Source organism: Cupressus sempervirens, chromosome 1 (assembly GCF_028749045.1).
Source record: "Cupressus sempervirens isolate cs-2001-9-10 chromosome 1, ASM2874904v1, whole genome shotgun sequence".
In the NCBI taxonomy this organism is placed as follows: Eukaryota; Viridiplantae; Streptophyta; class Pinopsida; order Cupressales; family Cupressaceae; genus Cupressus; species Cupressus sempervirens.
The window spans coordinates 482657992-482684347 of NC_143118.1; the positions used below are offsets into that span (position 1 = coordinate 482657992).

General features: G+C 34.4%; 1 protein-coding gene across 4 annotated transcripts in view; it reads left to right on the forward strand.

Annotated features, from left to right (window-relative positions):
• The window catches only part of LOC149578369 (PIGF/3-ketodihydrosphingosine reductase fusion protein-like), a 79085-nt gene that overhangs the window by 35297 nt on the left and 17432 nt on the right, over positions 1 to 26356 (forward strand). For 3 of the 4 annotated variants that reach the window (XM_089828572.1, XM_089828564.1, XM_089828588.1), the window contains exon 7: positions 316 to 424. In XM_089828572.1, coding sequence (XP_089684698.1) covers positions 316 to 424 — 109 coding nt within the window. Of the gene's footprint in view, positions 1 to 315; positions 425 to 1651; positions 2125 to 26356 lie in introns of those variants that run through there. The other variant, XM_089828580.1, reaches the window with a different exon arrangement.

Below are 26356 nucleotides of genomic sequence, written 5' to 3' on the forward strand. Positions count from 1 at the left end.
CACCGAATGAGTTCTGATCAGCAGCAAATTATATGTTCTTCAAAGTGTAAAATTTTGAATTGCATATATATGGTGCCAATCTTTTTCCTTTTATCATTGAGTATTCAAAATATTAATACATTTTTTTTCTTTAATCACCATTTAAGTTGTGTATGGGTAAACAGATTTTTGTGGAAGTTGTATGAGAAAACAAATATTTAATTTTTATATGAAATGGTTATATCCTTCACTTTCTTTCAGATGTATTTCTTGAGGTAGCCAAATATCTGAACGGACTTTTTGTAAACATACTGAGAATATGATAGAAACTTGCAGACTTTTGGAAGGCATTGATTATGCACTCTGCTTTCCTGCATATGGAGCTGTTATTGGTGCATGGTTTGGAGCTTGGCCAATGCCCCTTGATTGGGAAAGGCCATGGCAGGTGAGATGATCATTTGCATCCCAATTTTTAAATTCATAATTTGCATAAAAATAAGAGTATCCCATTTACAAATAGGTGTAGCATACTATAAAACATAAGGTACTGGTAATATTATTTTAACTTCTTTCCGATGGAAGGTTGATAACCCATTAGGTCATGTTGTTTGACTAATTGTTCTGAGCTTGGGGACATTATAATGTACCTCACAATAAATTAATCTTTTTTGTTCCATCGCAACTGTAGAGCATTGAAGATTTAAATTTCAAATTTTCTAGGATCATGAATTAACTAAAGCTAAAGACTGTAGTTTTCAAGATAAGATTCATCTCTTATTGCTGCACAGAAAGATACAGAGAAATCATTACAATATTGATTACCTTTTTCTCAATTTATTTTCTTGTATGATGTTCCGTTGAGGGAAAGTTTCTTTATTTCAAGTTATTGGTGATGCATAGGTGATATCATTGAGGTGAAAAAGTATCAAATAAAAAATTAGACCATCTTTGAAGTGAATGTGGGTGGAGTGGGAAACAAAAGAAAGAGTTTCAGTAGAAGTTCAAAATTATTTAAATGGATATGTTTATTCTATTTTATTTACTTTTGAAAAATGTAGATGAGGATTTTTTTCTCCCTTACAAGTAGTTTCATGGCCATTTGTCAAGGATGTCTTTATCCTCATTTGTTGTCCTTGTGGTACCATTTTTGAGTGTTACTTAACGACTTTGTTAAGATTTTTTTATTTTGTCTCAGTTTTTGTTTGTGTATTAGCTGCTTGTTTATCAAGCTTGATTCAATACATAATCAATTTGAAACTTTGATACAATATTGATCAACAGTAAACTTATCACTGTTCAAGTCAGAAGTTTATCATTTGGAATGTCATTGTTATATGATTTATGATCTTCTTGTTTCTGCCTTATCTGTTATGCATCCAAACATTTATGATATATTATTATTACAAACATATTGCAAATCTGAAACTGAAAACACATTTGCAAACTTCATCACTATTCTTATTTTGAAAAATCATTGTCATGATTCATAATTTCAGATATTCTATAAATATTAAATTATATTTTACAAAAATGTTTGACATGCCCAAGTACCTCCATCCCTTATTTAAAAATAGTTGTACCCATAACCTAAGTACCCAATTACCCCAGTCCCTGTGCAATCTTTGTATTTTCCCACTTATTTTAGATGCTGATTACCAGTATTTGATGTTAGATCCAAGCAACATACAAAGATGACCATGAAAACAGTCAGAGGACATATATAGAGCTGCACCAATTATTCAGAGGCATGTCACTATGTTTCGACTGAGCAGCAGATCCCAAGAAGAGTTTGTACACATATGGATGGCAGATTTAGATAGTGGTGGAACAAAAGAGAAATTTGAACACCAAGTTGCCAATTGTTGTTAGGATGGCTGGGAAGAAAAGTGGACATCAGTCAATGCCCATGCCAATTGCAGGCTTCAAATACACAGATCTTGTAATATCATCTTGTAATGAGCAGAGAATATAGTCTCTTCTGCAAGATTTTTTTTTGCAACAAATGTCTTTACAGCGATAGTGAAGCAAAAGTTATATGCACTAAAAGTACAACAAAGGAGCCTTGATCAGATTTTAAGAAAAATTAAAAATGTCTTAAAAGTTTGGCGTTATATAGTGCTTAGCTACATGCATATTTTGCACTGAGATTGAAAGGCTTAGTATATTGTATCTATGCATGGAACCTATTTTATCATTTCAACCCACTAGACCTGCCAGTTTGGGTCCAATCTAAAACGGATCCAGATTCAGTTTTGTTTCAGTGGGGGAGGTGAGCAAGGTTCTGCAATTTCCCTCTGAGCTCATCCGGGATGAACTAAACCAAACCAGTAATGAATTTTGACTTTTTCCTTTCCTGCTGCAGTGACCTTACCAGTTTTCTTTTATACATAGTGGGTTTTTTATTTCGTTTAGTAACTCAAAAATAAGATACATACATGCAAAATCAAGCTTTAAAATCTCAATCTGTCAGTATTGGTATTTTAACAAAAGTTTGATGTCATTCACTAAATTCAAACCTATAGCCCATTCTCCTCTGTTGTTGGGATGAACCTGAGCAAATCCTGTACATGTGAAATAGAGGACAACATCAATTTTACAGCAGCAGAAGAATCTGGTTGGATTTCATATATTCATAATAGTTGTTAATTATTAATTTTTATAATTAAAATATTCTAATATTAATTTTGTTTATAATTTATATTACATTATAACAATATATATTAACTTATACGCTTGTCTTAACAGTAATAGTGAAGCAAAATTTATATGCACTAGAAGTACAACAAAGGAGCCTTGATCAAATTTTCTGAGAAATTAAAAATGTATTAAAAGTTTGGCATCAAATAGAAATTGAAAGGCTTGGTACATAATATCTATGCATGGAACCTATTTTATCATTTCAACCACTAGACCTGCCAGTTTGGGTCCAATCCAATCCGTATCCACATTCAGTTTTGGTTCAGTGGGGGGTGTCGCCAACTTTCGGCAATTTCCCTCTGACCTCATCCAGAATGAACTAAACCAAACCAGTGATGAATTTTGACTTTTTCCTTTCCTTCTGCAATGACCTTACCAGTTTTCTATACATTGTGATTTTTTTATTGCATTTCATATTCAAAAATAAGATACAGAAGGGTAAAAACGCTAGATGCATGCAAAATCAAGCTTTAAAATCTCAATCTGTCAGTATTAGTATTTTAACAAAAGTTTGATGTCCTCCACTAAATTCAAATCTATAGACCATTTTCCTCTGTTGTTGGGATGAACCTGAGCAAATCCTGTATATGTGAAATAGAGAACAACATCAATTTTACAGCAGCAGAAGAATCTGGTTGGATTTCATATATTCATAATAGTTGTCGATTATTTATTTTTAAAACTAATAATATTGTAATATTAATTTTTTTTATGATTTTATATTATATTACAATATTATATATTAACTTATACGCTTTACTATACATTAAAAATATTAGGAAAAAGGTATATGAAGTCTAATATTCTTGTTTATAGAATATAAATATGAATACATTAATGACTCATCCAAATTTACAAATCAAATCAGCAAACCCAAACCCCAACCAATACCAAAATTGGTGACTTAGGATGGCATATGGTGGTTATCTATGTTAATCTTCACGGTTGATGTAACAACCACTTTTTCCGGGTCTTAACTAACAACTATCATATCAAAGATATACAGTTATTCTTCATATTCATAGGCTTCATATTCATAGGAAGACAATTATATTAGTTATGTTCATGTGAATGAGATTAACAGGTACAATTGCTTAAATGGAAAACTTATAACTAACAATTGAAGATACCATCAATGAATTTACCCAAGAATTTAAAATCTACATACTATAGAATTCAAAACCAAAAATAATCTAGGGATGCTTTTGCAAAACCTAGGTTAGTCCACAAATACCACTTAGGATCAAATGACGATCACCATCAAATGCTACTATATCATTTAGGGCATCAATTACCATTGGATTATTTAGGGTATCACATACCATTGTATCAATTAGGGCGTCAGTTACCATTGGATCATCTAGGGCTTCAAATTCCACTATATCATTTAGGGCATCAAATACTACCGTAACATTTAGGGCATCAAATACCACTGTATCTTTTAGGACGTCAATACCACTTTATCATTTAGGGCATCATATACCATTATATAATTTAGGGCATTTTCCTTTTCTTTCTATTGCTAGCCGTGGCAATAACATAAGATTAAAAGATATACTATAATCAATATTCTTATAAATGAAACACTGAAATAGCAATCCATCAGATAAACCTATCGCTTGCAAATAAATATATTCCATGTTTAGTTGGAAGATCAACCGATCTAACTGGTTGCCAATTACATTGACAATAAGAGTTGCTTTCATTTAAGGAAATAACTGTAACAATGATACAACTCAATTCATCTTATCTTCTACTTGAATAGACATTATAAAAGTAAAATACCTGTGACCAATAAAGGTTTGAATGCTTAACTTATCTTTGTTTGATACACGTTTTGACATTTTGTGGCGAGGGGAAACACTGTTAGGGGCTTAACCACCCAACCACGGACCTTATACTTATCCCCACACTTTCTTTAACTAGAAAGACCCTCCTTGCCTAGAATAGACATGAAACACTTTGTCAGCCACTGAGCATTCTGGTATTTAATCACACCACTAGACTTGACAACAGAGAATTAATTAGACATGCATGAGCTATTAAATGTTCCTTTTAAAATATTAAATAATTGTTATGTCACAACTGATTTTGTTTCATGTTATTGTAGATTTCTATCTCTCACCTCTTCACCTTTTTCCTTGGCCATACAGCCAGGTGAGTCCTAGGTGTTTATAATCTTAGAGTATTCAACTCTTTTGCTAAGCCCCAACAGGGGTTGGAACATTGCAATTTTTCATTATATCAAATAACAGAGAATGATCTTAACAAGCTTGCAAGGTTATACATTCTGTTATACTACAACAAAACAATGATGTATAAACTTGTCATGTACAATTGGTCTTGATTCAATACGGAAATATTAGGCTCATTGATAATACAATATAGAATTCCCATACTTATGCTAAAATTTTGAAAGCAGGAATAAAAAAAATGAAGATGTATCACTCGAAAAGGAAATGACCACTTAACTTGGTCTGACTTAATGGAAACATGAGCCTTGGCTTGATGTTTAACAACCGGTTCCCTCACGTAACCAATCCGTATGCAATTTCCAAAATATTTCTGATTTCTGACCTTCAGCAAGGGGGTAGAACATGAAGTAATTACGTGGAAAAATATGCAGAGGTAAATCGGGTGGAGAACAATATACATCTCTCTGCCTTCTCTCAGCTTCCAAATATATAGAGGCATTGGATATCTCAATGGCTTCCAAGAAACCGTAACTCTTAAAGAATTAAAAGATCTGTCTTCTTCAACATTGATATTATATGCCAAGTGTACATTTCGGTTTCTAATAAAGAAATGAATAAACATGGAAAAGAACTTGAAGGTTATAAAACAAGGATAATTTATAAGTATATTTATTTACTTGCATGTAAATGTATTTATTAAGATGGCATCATGTTAAATGTTTATCTAAGGTCGTACCTTTTAAATATGTATATCTAAATACATGTTTCATCTGGAAGATTATTTTATCTTCTTGTACATGTATTTAAATGTACGCACGTATTAAATAGATAAAATCCAGTATAAAATAATACCATGGTGTCACCTTTATTTTTATATCTATGTGCACATACATAAATATCTTTTATAATGAAGTGATGGAAAGGTCAACCATAATCTAATAAGGTATGTACTTTAATTAAGATCATTAATGTTTTTTGTTAATGTTTATCTAATGGCTCATGTATGTCTAATGTGTATATCCTGTTATGCAGTCACTAGGTCCTCAACCATGGTGATTCCAGATTCACATCCATTTGCCAAGCGATGGTGATGCTCTTGTGCCCAATTCTTTTTTGACAATGCTTCCACCTCTTAGACGTGCTTCTTACAAGGAAATTCTCTACAGTTAAATCATATTATCATAACAAGTTATTAATCATAAATAATCATAATGGATAACCGCCTTTTCAATTCCATGAATTCATGATAAATAATCAACTAGCATGTTATCTTCATATGAAATTATAACGATTAACCATTTTGTAGGATTATAACAAATTTAATTGTCAAGTGACTTCATGTGAACCTCAACGGCTATATGAACATTTTAAATTGGGTTGAAAATTGGGATGTAACATACCATTCCCCTTGTGTTTCATCATCCTCGATGAACTTAAAATTGCAATGAACATTATAAAGGAACATTTAAAGTCGGGCCAAAAATTGGAATGTAACGTACCATTCCCCTTGTGTTTCATCGTCCTCGATGATCTCTGCAATTTTGAGACACTAAAAGAATAATCCAAATACAAGATGTATATATAGCATCATGATATTATTTCTTTTCAAAATCTAAGTCATGATCAAAATTCAAGGTCTAGTATTCCTTTACCTCAATGCTTCGAGAAAAAATGTCTCCATAATATCATAAAATAAAAAATGATACACACTCACCTGAGTTTACTGTACCTACTTGTGGTCATATCATCATCACTTGAGTTGATCATGTTTTAGGATATTCTCTTTCATATTCCTGTCTTACTCATGTGGACACTCACCATATCGTTAGTTCAATTCTCATATTGATCTCTTCATATAAGAGAATTTTTAGCATCCAATAATTAAGAGTAAGATAAGTATTTGTTAGCACCCAATACGAACATAGTTTTAAAACTTCAAGTGCAGAGTTTTTGAACCACTTTGAACTGAAGTTCGAAGTAGTTCAAAGTGGTTCAAAATGGTTCAGAAACACATGGTGGTTCACTGGTTTAGCATGCAAATTCAGATCCAGGCTCAAATTGCCAAATTCATTGTTTTCAGTGCAGAAGTTCAGGGGTCATAGTTTGGAGACATTCCTCAGCTAGAGAATAAAATATCATCATAGTTGAGCTTCAGAGTTCTCTTCAATAGTTCAGAGTTGGTTCAATTTGTTTGAAGTCACAGGTTTAGAATTCAGTTTGAGTGTTTGGTGAGGTCATTATCAAATTGTAAATGTGGAGACATTTGATTAAAGATGATCCATTCATAAAAAGGGAAAAGATGAAAGGCAATCAAACTTCATTTTGGGATTTAACTCTAAATATGAAGAGAAGCTTTCTTTTTGGATCAAATTCAGAAGTTCAGGAGAGTTTTGGTCCATACTAACTCAAAAGTAATATATGTTTTCGAAGGTTCATGTAGTTCAAAGTAATAACTGAAGTTCGAAGTAGTTCAAAGTGGTTCAAAATGGTTCAGAAACACATGGTGGTTCACTGGTTTAGCATGCAAATTCAGATCCAGGCTCAAATTGCCAAATTCATTGTTTTCAGTGCAGAAGTTCAGGGGTCATAGTTTGGAGACATTCCTCAGCTAGAGAATAAAATATCATCATAGTTGAGCTTCAGAGTTCTCTTCAATAGTTCAGAGTTGGTTCAATTTGTTTGAAGTCACAGGTTTAGAATTCAGTTTGAGTGTTTGGTGAGGTCATTATCAAATTGTAAATGTGGAGACATTTGATTAAAGATGATCCATTCATAAAAAGGGAAAAGATGAAAGGCAATCAGACTTCATTTTGGGATTTAACTCTAAATATGAAGAGAAGCTTTCTTTTTGGATCAAATTCAGAAGTTCAGGAGAGTTTTGGTCCATACTAACTCAAAAGTAATATATGTTTTCGAAGGTTCATGTCCAACTTCAAGATGCCATTACATGTATGACAACATTAAAGAGAAGTTTGAGTTGTTGAAAAGGAGAATCAAAATGTTCGCCACTGCGTTAGCCCAAAATCAAATATTGGTTGGGTGGATACATAAGATAGCACCCCAAGGTTAAACATAGAGTGGATCCCATGATATTGCTTATTCAATACATCTCTTTCATTATCAAGCTGCGCGCTGAGAAATATTAATAATTTGCGCCATTGGGACTGTTATATAGAAGAATGTCTACCATTTTCCTCTCCCATCGCAAGAATGATGAAGCTCATAAATGATTATGAGTAATCGGCATACAAGGGATATGTCTTAGGAAAGGCAGAACGTATGTGCATTGAATGGTCAACCTTTATTAAGAAACATAGAAGAAACCTCCATGAAATATGGCAGGCGTGTCAATATGGCCATAAAGGAAGGGCTCAATTACAAGGAGAGCCACAAATGAAGTCCACGCCATTTAGATATAAATGTGCATTACAATGGTTTAGCAAAGTAATTGAAGGTAGCTCACGATATGAGGAGAAAGTGCATATTTCTAAAACTCAATTATGATAACCGGCATCTAAATCCATGAGAGCAATATGGATCGATACACTAACAATGAATCTAACTATTGCAAAAGAAATCGATCAAGCCTACCCTTATGAACTGCCTAACAATTAAAAGCTCGCACGTGCACTATCACTGTGGAGATTAAAACAATAATTCAGTCATTGAAGTCGAGTTCGTTGACACCTGTTGTCAAGAGATGAGCAGTGCAAAAGAAGTTTGATCTGTGTATCAAGATAGAGGAGAGCAACAATTAGAAGTGAGAAACCAAAACTCAAAGAATAGACAGTAAACCAAAATGGCCAAAGCCTTGTCATCAATGGCAGCTCTGAGATAACACACATACTGTCGCTATTAAGCTTGGCTTATATTACATTCTTTTTTGAGTGGCGTCGCCGTTTCAAAGCTCAGTACCAAAGAGGTCGAGAAGCTATGTCACTCTATAACAACGGTTCACATAAATGAAGCTAAAAGAGCTCAGCCTGCAAAACTTAATGGTCTTTGGTATTAAATGTTCATATCTTTGTAAATATATGATGCTGAGACTTGCCCACCAATCGGTGTTTTTGAAGAATATATAGAAGTTTCCAAAACATTATGTTGTTAGGCGGACAAAACTATTTGTACTTTGAAAAGCAGAATATTTATTAAGCCTTTGATCAAGATGCAGTTTTAGAATCCCATGAAAAGTTAAAAGAAGAGACAAAGGTAAGAAAATCATTAATTGACACCTGCCAATTAGTTATGTATACTTGTCCAAATCTGATGCAACCATATACAGATACTGAAACTTTGGTTAATAATCTTTGGAGATTATAGGGAGATATTGCAAAACTTAAGGGTCATCGAAATAATCTTGGAAAAGATTACTATTGATGAAAATAAACTTTATCAAGGAAAACCAAGGGAGAAAAGATAAAAGATTTCTCGGGAAGCAGAAAAGAATATCAAGAATCAGCTATGAAGTGGAAAAGTCATGGGAAAAGAATAGCTTAAAATAAGTCTGCGGTAGAGATAGGGGTTCCAATTTTTGGCTTCCTTCTTCCAAACCGGAGACTTTGCGTTCCAGAAGGGAAGGAGTTTTAGCAAATCATTTTCATTTTCCTTGAGAGGCTGCGAAAGGCAGAGCATGGGCTTTATTTTTCTTTTTTCTCTTTTTCAGAACTTTGTAGCTGAGATAGGGCCAGGATTTTTGATAGTTGATGTAATCTTGTAAAAGAAGTTTCTGTCTTTTTTTGAAATAGTGGTTTGTTTGTAATGAGTAGAAGACATTTCATAATCTTTTACAGTCAGGGAAGGGAGATTGAAGGTTAATTATATCGGAACTTGGATTATGGTATATTTTCCTTCCACTGGTAATGAACTTAGCGTCATTTTCAGTTTTCTCTGAATTACATTTCGATATCATTGTTTCCCCATTACATTATCTTTTCAAAATATCTGTAGAGGTTCTGATTTTTAATTCTCTCAAGAAGGTGAAAGATACAGTTTTGTTCTCATTGCACAATGCAGCGTACAACAAATGAACTTTGTGTCATCTGCTGTTCTTTATTCTCATTTTATGCAGTAGTATAGGTTTTCGCATCTACATTGTATTTACAGGTAGATGTCTAATGTCCTTTTATGCTTTCTGGTAAAAGCATCCACATTTGATTCACTGAATATCTTATATGGGGAGCTGTACTCGATAAAAAATTAGAGGAAGGTTATCAATCCATGATAACCTATCCAACTGCTGGTGTTAGTTTGTCCTCTCACTTGGGCATTCAGGGTCGGATTTGCATGCATTTCTTCAAAAGGACAATCTGTTCACTAATAGTATTCAAAATTTGTAATTCCTCAACTAACATGTTCTAGATCATAACTTGATTATATAATTTAAATCACTCATACATATCGTTTGGCATATGGTACTCATTAATGAGTAAATCATTCTTCACAGCTCACCTGAAAAAAGGTTAGTGAATCCATGTTTTTCCATTTATGTAACCTCTGCCTTCGTGCCCATCTTATTACAATAACATTTCATTAGAATAATCATCTCATGATAGAATATACACTTCATCTCCAAAACAATATACAATAACTTAGTATGTAAAGTCAATATCGCATGTGTATTATACATGTATAGCAGTGTGTCAAAAGATAGAAACATGATATATAATGAAAGATCATCAATCAAAATCATAGAGGTTATGTTTAACAAGGTACCACATTATATGTATCCCAATCTCTTAGCACTTGGACTACGCCCACACGCAATTCCTGAGACTTGGTGCGACTTGATGTTTGAATGTTTTCTCTACCATATTTTGTTTGTGGCCTAGACTTTGAGTCCACAAAAACTCTTACATTTCCATGGAACTCTACCGATCATGCTGAATTTTCTGAGCTCAACCCATCCTTGGGTCATGAATTGATCATAAACATCCGAAACAAATTTACATAGGGTTCATATCGAGTAGCTCATTTGATCATGCTCATCATTCACCTGTAAATATTTGGAAGTTTCTCTTTTCTATTAGTGTGACCTAGGCTTTCATGCCCATCTTGTTAGTGTAATGTTTCAAGGAAAAACTTAAGCCAAACAAAATTTACATCTATAAATAGGCATTGATAGTTTCAATTATACAGGTGTGTTTACTCCAAACAGGAGCACAAAACAATCTTCTTGTCTTTTAATCAACATCAGAAAGAATTATCATTGTTAAATTAAAAGAGTACTCAAATTCATGATTCACAATTTTTATTTTTATTTTTCCTTCAGTTCGAGTACAAAATAGATAACAAAATATTAAACTACCATTTCTCATGAATAGGAATATAATTGCATAAAGTATATTGCTGGAAACATTTAACTGAAAAGAAATATTTAGCCATCATCAGGGTTTAGATAACATCGCATCAAATTCATAGCAGCTGATTTGTATTGTGTAAGCCTTGGCATTTGGACCTAGTTTAATCTTCTCATTCTCTACTGAGAATGGCTCTCCCTCTTGGGGTAAGGCCCATGTACTTTTCTGGTCTTGCCACCTAAGCATACTGGTGTTTAGAATGTCCACTCAGTAATAGGCAGGCATGCTTGATTAATCGACACTATCGACATCTTGTGATCAAATTACGCAAGCGTGCCTCCAAATGACTTTGGCCAAGGATTTAGATGGGCAAATGAACAGCCTAATCACCACCGCTCGACATGCCAATCATGTCATTTTCTTTAGTTATGATTCATCTTTATGATTTTGCAGTTTATACATTTGTCCATTTCATATGGACCACACCATCATCTCAGCCCTTCTCGGCTATTCTAGATGATTCCCTGGTGTGATTTTTATTTTTTATTTTTTTCCAGCTTGATTGTAAAATATCCAGTTATGTAAAATAAATATTTTTCAACATTACATTCTCAGTTTCTCTAAAGTAGTGTTGGGTCCAAAGTTTAGTGTCGAACCCAACGCTCTGATACCATATGTAACAACCACTTTTCTTTGGTCTTAACTAACAACTATAATGTTACATCCCAATTTTCAACCCAATTTAAAATGTTCATATAGCCGTTGAGGTTCACATGAAGTCAGTTGACAGTTAGATTTGTTATAATCTTGCGAAATGGTAAGATGTGTTGATGTATAGCATCAGTCGAAGTGATATAATCATTACATTGAGTGTTTGTATTCATGATTTATATGAACATTGTTTTATGTCTCATATTACTGATAAGAATATATATGTATATATGTATGAATGTATGTGTGTATGTATGTATGTATGTCTATGACTTACATAAGCTACAAGACATGACTTTGTTGTAGCCTCTGTTGGATTGATTTTATTAGAGCTACTTCATTGATGATAAATTGACCTTAAGATAAGTATCATATATATATATATATATATATAATATTATATATTATGCAATATATATCATATATATGATATATGTAATATAATATATATTATATATTATTATATAATAATATAATATTATATTACATATATGGTTAATATATTAATATTATATATATGTTAAAGGTGAGTTATACATATAGTTATTTATAAACTAAATGGTGATTAACTATAGAGACATGTCTCTTCATATATCTTGAAGAGACATGTCTCCTCTCATATTTATATGAGATCCAAATCTGCATTTGGAAATCATCAATTACAATGGCAATGTTAGTACATTTTCATAAACAATTATAGTCACTTTAACATGGTATCAGAGTGCCAGGCTGCAAATGGAAAGGAACTCGAAGAAGGATTATTCATCACCATTCAATGCCAAGTATCAAATACATGTGGCTAAAACACTATACAAGAGGTATATTATATGGTACATGATAGGACATGATAAGGAGCAAAAAGACATGTGAAAAGAATGCAAACAATGCTGGCCTAGAGACATTAATCGAGTTAGATCAATTCCAATTAGAGGATAATACTTGGTGCGATCTATACCCATCATGAACAAAAGTCATGAAAAAATCAACAGTAAAAAATACATATGCAGATCGATATTGGAATCAGCGATCAAAACAAAAGTATTTGCGATTGGCCTTGAGATACGATGATAAAATAATAGTTTGGAAGTGTAGATGCACAGCCATATACAACAACTAAAAGTATGGAAACTTGCTTAGAGTTTATCTATTGCATCAAAGTTCAAATAAAATGGAATATGATTTTGGAACAAAGGCCAGATAATATTTAAAGGCACATCAACATATATGTTACAAACAGTTTGCAGAAGAAACAAGTTTCTATTATGCAATACAGATGCATTAATTGAGATCAATCATCAAACGACTATCTACGAAGGATGTGTATTTGTGATAGACATGGGGTTTATAATATATTTTCCTGTATGCATATAATCCAAACAATCACGTGAATGGTCCAAGATGGTGATGCATAAAGATAAATAATAACAGTGAAAAATATATAAGCCAGAAATAAAAATAAGAAGTGTTTCCACAAAACGATGAACTATAAATAAGTTTAATCTTACGAAGGTAATCGGTAGGGGTCACATTCTTTATAAAACTATATCAGTGACGACTCAATATTTTTGGCAAATGCTGATCCACAAATCAAAGTTGGAGAGGTTGTGTTGCATTGTGTGAGTTCATTCATGCACTAGAGGGAGATATTTATTTAAGATAATGGAAATTAATTTGTCCGTTGGGGAAGCATCTAGACAGGTCACAACAAGTGTCTAATAATATTATGATATGAGCAAATTCATTTTATGCGTATCTTGGTATTGAACATTCTATGAGATGGCGTCTCAATGAGGCATTCTTTCAAATGACCCTGGTTCATCCGAATTATGTGGAGAATATTGGCAGAAATTATAATGTTGGTCTTTCGAAAATTATTTCCAGTCTCTACAAATAGATGGGAGGATGTTGTTGGATATTGTTGAGAAGGTGACGTGGCTCTATATTGTTATCTAATGACTGGTTATTAATGTGAGGACCATCCTTAGTCATGTTGGTAATCCGGTTGAAGAGTCTTTCTGCTGCTTGACTGCTTATCCATGTAGCAATAAAGAAAAGCAGTGGGGAGGCCTCAGCCCGGCACATTCATATGTTGTCGCTGTTGAGGGACACAAGTGCCACAAGAGCCACAACTAAGCGAAGCAAAATTTAGGCTTGCAAAATATCCTTGGTGCTCCATGCATTTGAGAGCTTGTCTCGAGTTTCACCATTGATATTTGTGCGCATTCTCCAAAATAGCTACTCTCCAAGTCGTGAATTCAGTGTGACGAGGGATTTTTTAATTGTCCTCCCAACACCACTAAGTTTTCATATTGTTTGCGAGCATTGAATTCTACTGTGAATATTGTGGCTTCTATAGATAGATTTTATAGTATGAATAACGTTAGGGCTTGGTAAACTTTTAATTGTAAGGAGTTAATAGAAGCTGCCACTAATCTTTATCTCAAAAGTTTTGAAACCAAGAATATCGTTTGGGGTAAAGAAAAGCAGAAAATCTTCGCAAAAGATGTCATAGGGAATATGATAGTAAGACTTCATAAGAAGTAAAAATATTCTCTCTCTCATAGGAGAGACCTCATGCATCAATGATAGTCAAAAGTAAATAAATGTGTCTGAAAGATGTGAATCAACAAGACATCATTCTATGTGGCCATCAAAGATGGCAGAACCATTAATAATTCTCCTTATCACGCAAAGTACATAAAGAGATCATTCACATAGAATAGTCAAATAGTTGGATGGGAACACATAATGGGATTCGGCACCAACAACCCCACCCAAACTGCTTTAACACAATTTGCTGATAAGATGAGTGATAAGGCTAAGACTGAGGTAATGAGCAATGGGGATTAATAAGGTATGAACAATTATTAATTTTACTTTTACTTTATGAAAATGATATAATATGTTTATAGGAACATATTTCTATAATTCAATATATGTTCAATGTATTTATTAATTTAGATATCTATCTATGTTGAAATAATGAGATCATTCTCAAAGGAAGATAAGTAGGGTTGATGTTAGCTTACTATTATCTAAATTTTATTGGAAAGATTTTATATTGAGTATTATAGTTTTATCTCTCTTATATTTACATTCTATTAGACCTATGTGCCTTGATCTTTTCCTTCGAGATTGTTATTACAAGAAAAGGGAGATTCAGATTCAGAGGAAGACTGACATTTCAGGCAATCTTGAAAGAGAGGGAACAAATAGAGGATATGTTTCAGTCAAATCTTCGGTGATCTCGATCATATTGATTTAGAGGGAGTAAGCCATGTTGTGATGGAGTCTTCAATGATCGTAAATGGTAACAGTCAAGAGGACTGTAATTCATGCAACTATGTGATCTTAATGGGCCTACCCCTTGTGTACATCATATGAAAGTGGTAACTACCATGAACCTAGTCATAGGGTGGTACAAAGGGGTTTCACCTTATATTTCTCTCTCATAGAGGAGAGCACATTATAAAGAATTTCTCTTAATGGGCCCACCCCTTGTGAAGATAACATGCTAGTTGTTATAATTTCATAGTTACTTTAACAAGATGGTTAGTCGTTATAATTTCATATGAAGATAACATGCTAGTTGATTATTAATCATGAATTCATGGAATTGAAAAGGCGGTTAGTCGTTGTTGGTCTGTGGTTGGGTGGTTAAGCCCCTGACAATGTTTCCCTTTTCCACAAAATGTCAGAATGTGCATTAGACAAAGATAAGTTAAGCATTCAAACCTTTATTGGTAATAGGTATTTTACTTTTATGATGTCTATTCAAGTAGAAGATAAGAGGAATTGAGTTGTATCATCGTTCCAGTTATTTCTTTAAATGAAAGCAACTTTTATCGTCAATGTAATTGGCAACCAGTTAGATCGGTTGATCTTCCAACTAAACATGGAATATATTTATTTGCAAGAGATAGGTTTATCTGATGGATTGTTATTTTAGTCTTTCATTTATAAGAATATTGATTATAGCATATCTTCTAATCTTATGTTATTGCCACAACTAGCAATAGAAAGAAAAGGAAAGATACAAGGGTATTTGACGCCCTAAATGATACAATAGTATCTAATGCTTATATGATATAGTGGTATTGACACCCTAAAAGATACAATGATATTTGATGCCCTAAATGATACAGTAGTATTTGATGCCCTAAATGATACAGTGGTAATTAATGCCCTAATTGATACAGTGGTATGTGATGCCCTAAATAATCCAATGGTAATTGATGCCCTAATTGATATAGTAGTATTTGATGGTAGTCATCATTTGATCCTAAGTGGTATTTGTGGACTAACTTGGGTTTTGTAGAAGCATCCTTAGATTGATTTCGATTTCGAATTCCACGGTATGCAGATTTTAAATTCTTCGGTAAATTCATTGATGGTATCTTCAATTGTTAGTTATGAGTTTTCCGTTTAAGTAATTGTAACTGTTAATCTCATTCACATGAACATAACTAATATAATTGTCTTCCTATGAATATGAAGAATAAATGTATATCTTTGATATGATAGTTGTTAGTTAAGACTTTTGAAAAGTGGTTGTTACAGTTGATTACCCCTTAGAATTCTCCACAATCTTATGCTTGAGTTGTGTTATGACATGTTGAGCGGAGGTTAATTTTATGCTGATTTGCTCTCTCTAAAAAACCATTGACCTCTCTTCCTTTGTATTTTTCTCTTCCTTTTAATTTTTTCGGTTTAGGCTTAGATGTGTAGTTTGGTTAGCATCTGGCATGATTTATGCTTGTGCCCTACTCTTGAAAAACTACATCCCTCAATATCAAGTCTTTAGCATTGTTTGTAGGAGATAAACATGCACATGAAGGATGAATGCAGTGAAATAAGCATTAAATTTGATGATCTAAGTGACAAAATCTAATTTGTTGACCATAACATAATAGGAGGCAATGCTCTATTCTTTTTCTTCATTTTTCACTATAGATGATGGGGGGCCACACCGCCCTTACCAACTCATAACCAAGAATGCAACAATATGGAGGCAAGAGAGATAAAATGTTTCCCAAGAAATTTTATTATACTTGAAAATCCTTACAACACCCACAAGATGATATCATAGATATGACTTCTTCAAAAAGAAGTTTACAAATTCTTCAACATAAGAGAAATCCCAAATAAGAGTCTTCACACCAAGGGCTTCACAAAGAACTTCTACTTGAAGAGCTACACCTTTAGAGCTTTCACACCTTGAAGTGTTCACACCTTCCAGCTTCTACTTCTCGAGCTTAATTTGAAATGCTCATATGCCTTGCTTAAATAGGCACTTACCACCCAATGCATGACTTATCCACAACCTTCTAGAATTCCACCTACACAATATCCACAACCTTCTACAACATCCATAACCTTCTACAATATCCACAACTTTTTATAATATCCATAACTTTCTAGAATTCTACCCACACACCTCGATAAATGGAATGACAACTATTTTTATTTTGTTTTTCTATTATGCCACATACGCACCTCAAAAATAGATTTTTTTTTTCCTCCTTTTTCCTTTTAAAATAAATAAATTTATTTCTCCTCTTTAATGCATCACTTTTATTCATCCACATCAGTTCTTGAGCCAAGTACCCTAATCCCAAGTTGCTGGTATGAGTACAGGCACATGTATCGGAATGAGAACTAGGTACATTTGTATAGACATATCTTTTTTCCCTTGGTTACATTCGTATGTGCATACAAAATTTGTAATGAAATATAGAGAATTGTAAATCTAATATATTTGATAGAACAATACTTCATTATTGATCAATGCCACATACTGAAATGGTAGTGACAAAGCTAAATATTGAACAACAATCAAAGATCAGAATCTTTAATATTTGTCTCTATCAATTGGCACTTAATAGTCGAAGTTCTTCACTATGGTCCTGTTGGCCTAGTTTTTTCACGTGTTAAAATTTCTAAAATATTTTAGTGAAGTCTAGTTTACCTTGAAAAATTAGGGTTATGTGCTTTTGAATCATTGTTTGCCCTAGAAAAATCCCTAATTTTGTGTCATTGTTACAATATTTGGTTTTGCCCTAAAAAACCCTGAGTTAGGTTTACATGGTCTGCATTTTAGAGAAATGCACAGGAAATTCTAAAAAATCTTTTAAAAACTTTAAAAAAAATATTTTCACAGTGCCCTTTAAATTGTGCTGCGTTACTTTACCTTACCCTAAGTCTCATTTCACAGTATAACCCAAGCTTTTGTTTTAATCTTACATGGGTTAGTGTTATACTTGAAAAAATAACGAAGTCAGGATAGCCCTTGATCTTTCCTTAGATCAAGGGTCGTCATTATGTCGCTTTGGAAAGATGAGCATGTTTTAACTATAGTGACATGGTGACGAAATGACATCTGTCCCTGGGACCCGGTGAATGGCAAGGTTTCAAAACAGGATCATCATTGTAGATCAACGAACGTCGTTATGTCGCTAAGGAAAGTTGCTCGTTCATTATTCTTAGTGACATAGCAACATGAAGACACATGGAAGGTGGTAGGACCAGCCCTGGCAGGAAGTTGTCGCAGGTTTCAATCATGAATGGGTTTCTAGTTGTTAGAATTTCATTTGCCACAGAGGTAAACCTATTGGATAAAAGGTGTTTTGTCAGAACTGTTAGATCCTTTCAAGATCGACGGATGTTGCTTTGTCGCTGAAGAAAGTTGCATGCTGAATATTCATAACGAGATAGTGACAATACAACACATGTTGGGGGGCCCATCATAGTTTTAATATGGTTGTTTTGTTTTTACTGTTAGATGGAAGGTTAATCAACGGATGTCGGTATGTCATCCAGAGTTGCGAGATCTTTACTCATAGCGGTATAGAGACAATGTGACACGTAGCATGGTGGCCCACTTTAAAAGTATTATCCTTGATCGTTAGAGGCATGGAAGATCAAAGGCTGCCGTTATGTCGCTAACAGAAATTGCTCGACCTTTATCCATAGTGACATAACGATAGATCGACACGTGTCCTCTGACATATATGAGTAATATGAAAGTTGCCAGTGAGGTGGAAAAAGGTATATGTGTCAAGATTCAATTGGGTTGACTGGTCAGGTCAGAAGGTTGAAGCTGAGTGAGATTGAGTTTTATTTCCTGATCGTCAAATTTTTATGAATCAGCGACCTATTTTCAAACTCAAAAGGGAATGACACTTTGTTTCTTCTCTGCACCCATTTATGGGAATTAAAACCTTCTCGTGCAAACTAATACAAAGAATGTAATGAAGAAAATTGAGAATTTTATTTTGCAAATAGATTTTCTGAAATCCTAGAGCTTGGTACTTGTTGAAAAACCTATTATTTCACCTTACCGGGCCGTGAATTTTTCTGTATCAACAATCCATTGCAGCATTCAGAGAAGAAGTGAAAAGGCCAAGTAAGTATCTTCCTAAACATATAAATAAGAATTCTTGTATTTTCTCATTGTCGTTCATTATGCCTCTAAAGAAGGGTTTTTCTGGGAAGGTTGATTATGCCAGTAGAAATATTCACGATGATTTCTTAGAACAATTAAATGAATCTACCAATGAGGCTGCCCAAATAAAGAAGTTAGTCCTTGTAAACGCTAGGTTGCAAGTTGTAGACGGTTTATATGATAAAGGGAATTGGACTTGGGATGCGGTGACATCTAAAATTGGACTACAGTTATTCAAAAAATGGTTCTCAGAGGGAAAGCTGTTCGCCCCCCATGGAAATATTTGGAATTTTGACTAAAGCAAATTGGTACATCTCGGAGTTTTCATGGATTCAGACCTCCTCACTGCTGTATCCTGAAATTATGATCCAATAGCTAGAATGGTGAGAGGGATAAATGGAGAATGCGTGGTGAAGATTACTGTTGCAAAAATCTGGGAAGTTTTTGGGATGGACCCTGTTTTAGAGTATCACGAGGTTATCGATTTTTAGGTTTTGGAAAAGGAATATCTATCTCGCAAAGATCAAATCAGGTAGGCAAGGGGCATTGAGAGGACATTTAGCTACAATTCGAAATCTAACGTTTATCAGATCCTCAATCAAGGAACCCTTTAAGAAACAATTTTTCAATTCCAGAGTTATAGACATATACATGACTTTGTGTAAGGTTTTTGGTGATGATGAGTGGGAGTTTATGCCGATAGCATTCATGTATATGATAATACAAATCTCGTCCTTTGGGGTTGATATTGTTTTTGACTTTGCTTCATTAATAGCTGAAGAAATTCATATTGGTCTGATAGGGATTGCAAAAGGGAAAATTGAGAAGACTTTTGTTTTTTACTCTTTGTTGATGCACACGTTTCTGTATAAGAAAGTTGCATATTTTGAGAAAGAAATGGTTTTAACAAGAGAGCATGATGGAGAGTCCCTGTCAGTCCAATTATGGAGTGCAGACATGACTTGGGATGTAGAGGAGGCCAGTTTTATAAGATTTGATAGGTATTTTGCATGTAGGTTGAGTAGCTTGTTGTTGAAAGATAATCCTAGGATACCTAAAGCAATGTTAGATTTCATTAGGACTATGGAGAACCCCAACAATTTGAAAGTTTCCCATAATTGGGCAGACATTATACCATATCGAGTGTCAACAGTCTTTAGAGTATATGGATTCCAATGAACTCCATATATGCTTCCCTACCATGTGTCTCTTAAGGTAGGGCTAGTTGAGATGTTATGGCAGATAGGTGGTTTGGAGGAGACAAAATTAACTGGTAGGTCAAGGGGCTCCATTTTTCCATCCTGCATCGTGGCCTATCAATTTATAATTACAAGGGGTGGCTAATTATTCTTATACAAAGTTTTAAACCCGAACAAAATGGTAGTCTCCCATTTTAGATTTAATGATAGTGAGGGATTTTTTGAAATATTCAGATAGAGGGCCAAGACCAGTGCTCTCAAGCATCAATTCTATTTCCCTGAGGATGTGTTGATGTGAGTTTTTATACCACATAACATATTAGCAATTGAATATCTGATATAGAGTATCAAACACACAATTCCTCTCTTGAAAAGTTAATACTCATGAAGACATGAGAATAACTCCAATATTCCTTACACCTGTCGATACTAACTTAGTATATCGATGTGATTTGTTGGTAATCACGTAGGCGGCCTTACGCTATTCATGCGAGGATAACTTGGGTTTTTGGTGAGATGGTGATGATTTTGTATGAGTGTCAGGTGATGTTGGTGGTGACAGTGATGGTGGAGGTGTAGCGCCAGATAATGTTGATTGCTCAAGGAGGAGGCAATAATGCTTCTAATGACTTCTACCTTTCTAACTTTCTTAGAGTGAAATTCGACTACTCAACTACTCGCTATTCTACTCCTACTCCTATGAATGGAAAGATTAGCAAATGGACGAGGATCGAATCTAATGAAAGTTAACCAGCGGCTCCACCTCCGTAGATGCAATGATTCAAAAGAAAAGAGAACTAGTTTACCACACAAGGCTCCCTAATCAGCAGCTAAGATGCTAGTGGCCTAGTTGTAGATCCCTATCAAACATTCACTAACATCACCATACAATTAGCCATCTACTTCTACTCTAACAATATGAAATGAAATCCTACTTTAAGTTGAGAGATGAGAAGAACTATGCAATACACCAAAATGATCATTTATATCCACCATGCAAGCCACAACAATGAATAGAGAACAATTTTGATAGTATTTTGGCAACAATTCTCCAACATAACTCTCCACAAATGAGAGCAAAATGGCCTTATATAGAGGCCAAAATTACAACCAACAGTAGAGATAAAGAGGCAAAACCGATGATCCTGATTGAATCCTAGGAACCCTAATTAGGATTGCCACCCCATCGGCCAATGAGAAGACGACACCTCGTCAATGGACCAATGAAAAAAATGGAAAAGTGGCAACCAATGAGAAGGCACCAAAATGGTGGCCAATCAGAATTAGACACTTGCCTATTCTAGAAGAAAGAAAAATTGCCAATTGGGCTTACATCAAATGATCTTCTAATATAACTCTCCCATTTTCTTTCATTCTTTTAGCTAAGACAATGAACCTAGCTAGCCTTTCGTTGACTTCTTCCATGGGAGGACAAGGTGTATGCTTTATCTTGAGCTCAGCCAATTTCATCACACTGCATGCAGTGTCTTTTCATGATCCTTCTCATACTCTTTTGCAAATCCGATAAAGGCATTGAGGGAGGAAAGGGTGCCCAAATGTTTCTTCTTGATAGCAACCTTTCCTAACTCATCCAATCTTGATCCAAGTTTTGTCTCATTGACTTTCTCCTCTTGTCCACTTGAATTAACCTCTCTGGCCTCTAGCCCCAATATTTTCGAATCACTTCCTCCAAGTTTGCTCTCCTTGAAATTCACTCTTCCTTGAGATTCACTTTTCAATTTTCACTGCCTCTTGAGCTAGGCCCATGATCTGGCTGAGAAGCGGAATGAGATCTCCATACTCTGATTTGAAATCTGCCACGGTGAGCCTTGATGACTTGGTGACTCCTCTCTTGCCTTTGTGTAGCCAATCCTGCCTTTGTAGATCTTTGCCATGGGGAATTGTTCTTCTTTTAGTCTATCCTTTACCTATATCATGTTTACATTGGTATTAGTTATTTCACCTCATTTTCAAGAAGAAAGTTGTTTTGGGCATCATATCCTCTTTGTCTTTCTTAGTGTTTGTTCCCTTAGGATTCTTGCTTGCATTAACATTTACCATCTTCTCAACCTATGATGGGATGGTGAAGTGGTGGATGATGAATGTGAGAAGAACCAAGGGAGACAATGTCTAGACAAGAACGAAAGAGAGAAATCCGCTTAAGGCCCCCTTTCAACTCTAAATGATTTGAAATTGCCTCTACCAATAGCCGGGTCTTCTTTTGGATTTTAGGATCAAACTTCGAGAATTTGAAACCCCTTCCAAGTCTTGAGGCCCTAGCTGGAAAAATCAGAATTTAGTGCTCTCGGAATTGCCCACCATTTGCCCAAAAAATCAGACCATTGATCACAATAACCTCCTCCAAATAAAATTTGCCCAAATTAGGGCAGAAATCACAGCTTCTTAGCAAAAATCAGACCTTGCAAAAATCGCCTAGCAATGGAAAGTTTCAGATCTGCCCTCCAAAAGTCACCTAGGGCATAAATCGCAGCTCTAATAGAAGGAGAAAATCACCCAACAATGCAAAATCTGCCTCCACAAAAAAATTGCCAAGGTTTGAAAATGTCTACAATTGCAAGCAAAATTGCCCAACAATGAAAATCTGCTCTTCCAAGAGAAATCGCCAAAGGATATAGAGCTGCTCCAAGTCAAAATCGCTAACACCATGAAGAGGAAGAGTGAGAAGTGAGGAGCCAGCTTGCCTCTCCTTCCTAGATGGCCGATTGGGACCTTGGGAGCAAGAAAATATTAATTAGAACACCAAAACTAGCCCCCAATTAAATGGTTAGCCAAATATTAACTTTGCCAAGATGAAATTTACTTTTTTAAATTGCCAGTTAGACCAAAATTGCAAAAAAGAAAGCAAATAATGCCTTGGAGATGCTAAATGTTTCCATTTAATGATGATTTAGCAATTAATATGTCATTAAAATCAGATTTTGGCTAGCCAAAAGCCATTTTTTCAATATTAAATTACCAATTTCATTGAAGGCAAAAAAAACTTTCAAGGCAATTTTAATCAATTTAAAACCAATTTTTTGCAATTCAATTTAAATCGATTTTTGCCAAGCAATTTTAGTTTTTTTTTTTGATAAAAATAAATCATCCCTAGAGCCTAAAATCGATTTTGCAATTTGATTTCATCTTCACAAAAGAAATTTTTTTTTTTCACCAAAGAAATTCAAGATTTTCCAAAAAACTCAAATCTAACAAAATTTCATTTTTTGAAAATTATTTAAATTTACACAATTATATCCTAATTTTCAAAAGAAATTGTCTAAGTACAAAATTTACAATTTTATCTTGCCAATTGTTGCTCTTTGAAATTTTGTCCAGCCTAAGGATGAAATTGGTTGTTCTGGAAAATCAAGTTGAAACCGGGTGAAAATAGATCTAACAACCCTCTCCCCTCTGGCCCGAAGGTGTCAAAGACTTAAAAGTTTTCAAAATCAAATAAAGAATTTGGACAACTTCAAAAATTTGCCAAGGCGACTGAAAAAAAGGGGGTCCCCAAAGTTTTGGGGCGATGGTGTGAAAACCTCACAACAGGATGTAATAAGGAATAAATTTTCCCTCCAAGAACAATAAATCAAGAATGAAAAGTGGAGTCTATTCTAGGGTTTTGGAATTCATTAATTATTTTGAGAAGGATTATAGTCCATTAAAAGATGCAAAGACATCAGCAGACAAAGTGAACAAATTAATGATGACCTTCTCAGAGATCATAGATGCAATGAATGAAAAGAAGGCGCTTCTTATCAATACTTATCTTGATAAAACAAGGGAGTTAATGAAGAGGTTGTCTTTTACTCCTGTAGTAGGATCAAGACAATTGGTTATCCAAAAGAAGCCTGGTTATAGTATAATTAAAACTAGAGAGCATATAACTGACAAAGGGAAGCAAGTAGTTGGGTCAATGAATGCTGTTTTGACAAGGGAAGAGCCAAGGCCTAAGAGGCAGAAGATGGAAAAGAAGCAGGTGTCACAAGAAGAAGATTACACTCCTTTTCAATCTCCTCTACATATAAGGGAAGAACAACTCACTGGAGAGCAAATTGAGCAAATTGGATCTCAAGGGGGAGTATTCATTACAGTCGCAGAGTTGGAAGAAGGGAATCCCCAAGAGCCTCCTATGCCCAGCCTTGAATTGATTGTGGCAGATTTCAAAGGACGAGAGTTAGATCCTATGGTAGAACAGGCTAGCCATGAATTTCTATCAGATGATAACTTTGTGACGTTCTACCAATTTGCTTGGAGGACAAATATGCAGAATTTTGAAGAAAGATATAATAGAAGAAAGGCTGAACAGCTAGAGAAGGAAGATGCAGTTGTACAAGATGAAATAAAAGATGAAATGATGCAAGAATTCAAAAGTTTGACTCTGAAGAAGGAAGAAGAATGATCAAATCATCTGGAGTTCTACTTTTGCCAAATTGGGATATTGCAGATGCAATGGTTTTCAACACTGTCACCAAGAAATTGAATGCTGAGGAGAAAAAAGGACTCAGAGGTGCCAAGTTTAGTGAAGATCATGCTGCTCTAGTAATCTGGTCTCTAAAAAGAGGATCTAAAGCCAACTTTTCTCAATCTGATGATATTGAATAAATGGGCAATATGATTGTTAAAAGAGTAGAATATACTCCACATGATGAAGCAGCAAAATTTAATCTTGAAACAATTACTCTTACTTTAGCTACTGCCAAGAAGGAGAAAAGACATATGCTAGAATTGCAAGAGAAATATGAGCAGGTCCCAGAGGCCTATAATAGGGAAGTCCAGAAGAGGATTGAACTTGAGAATAAAATGGTAAGACACGAAGGACAGACAAGTAAACCCAGAATTACTTATCCTCCTCCCCCAGTTCCACCTTTCAACACAACCCCAATTGTAGAAATACCAGCTACCCCACAGGAACCCCAATTGTACACAGCTGAAGAGCTTGAGGAAGAAAAGAACAAATTATGGGTAATGCATGTGGAATTGGATGTTTAGTATGAAGGTAAAATAAGAAATACAATTATATATCTAGTAGACAAGATTGGCTGGCTTGCATTTTATGAACAATTGTCAAAATTAATGGATATATGGAATGAGCTGAAAAGTAATGAGGCCACTTTGAAGCCAATTGTTAAAAAATGGAACAGTAGGGATAGTGATTTCACTATTTTATGTTGTTCAGTCAGTAGTCTTTCTTGTGAACAAGTAGAAAAAACATTTGATATGACTAATGGCCTCTTTGCTTTCGATAATAAGAGAATTGCGCTACAAGGAAAATTATAAATTATTTTTCAAAATATCTTGGTGAAAGTTTTGGGCTTTTCCCTCATGTACTTGAGGCTATAAATAAATTGAAAGATAAAGAAGAATGGGCTAAGGAATTGGATGATTTGATATGCATTAGACTCAATAAGGTCATAAATGAAAGAGATCACATATGGTTTGCCAAGACAACTGAGGAAATTGTGAAGATACAAATATTTTTTGATTCTTTTAAAAAGATTTTGCTGAAATTGAGAAATTAGTAGAAGATATCCTGAAGAAACAACAAGAGATTTTGAACTATAATTGGCCGGATGATTCACTTTTCAACAAGTGGATGTCAGATCTTGCTCAAGCAAATCAATTAATATATGAAGAAATTGATGAAGATGATGCTGATCCAGATGAATTATAGATAATTGATGCACCGACTCAGATAGAAGAAAGGAAAAAAGGAGCAATAACTGTAGCAACAGATGTAGAGGTTCAAACTGGTGATTCAACAAGAGAGCAACCAATTGTAATTGTTGATTTGGTAGTTCAATCTGATGATATGGATGGAGAGCAACGAGTCAT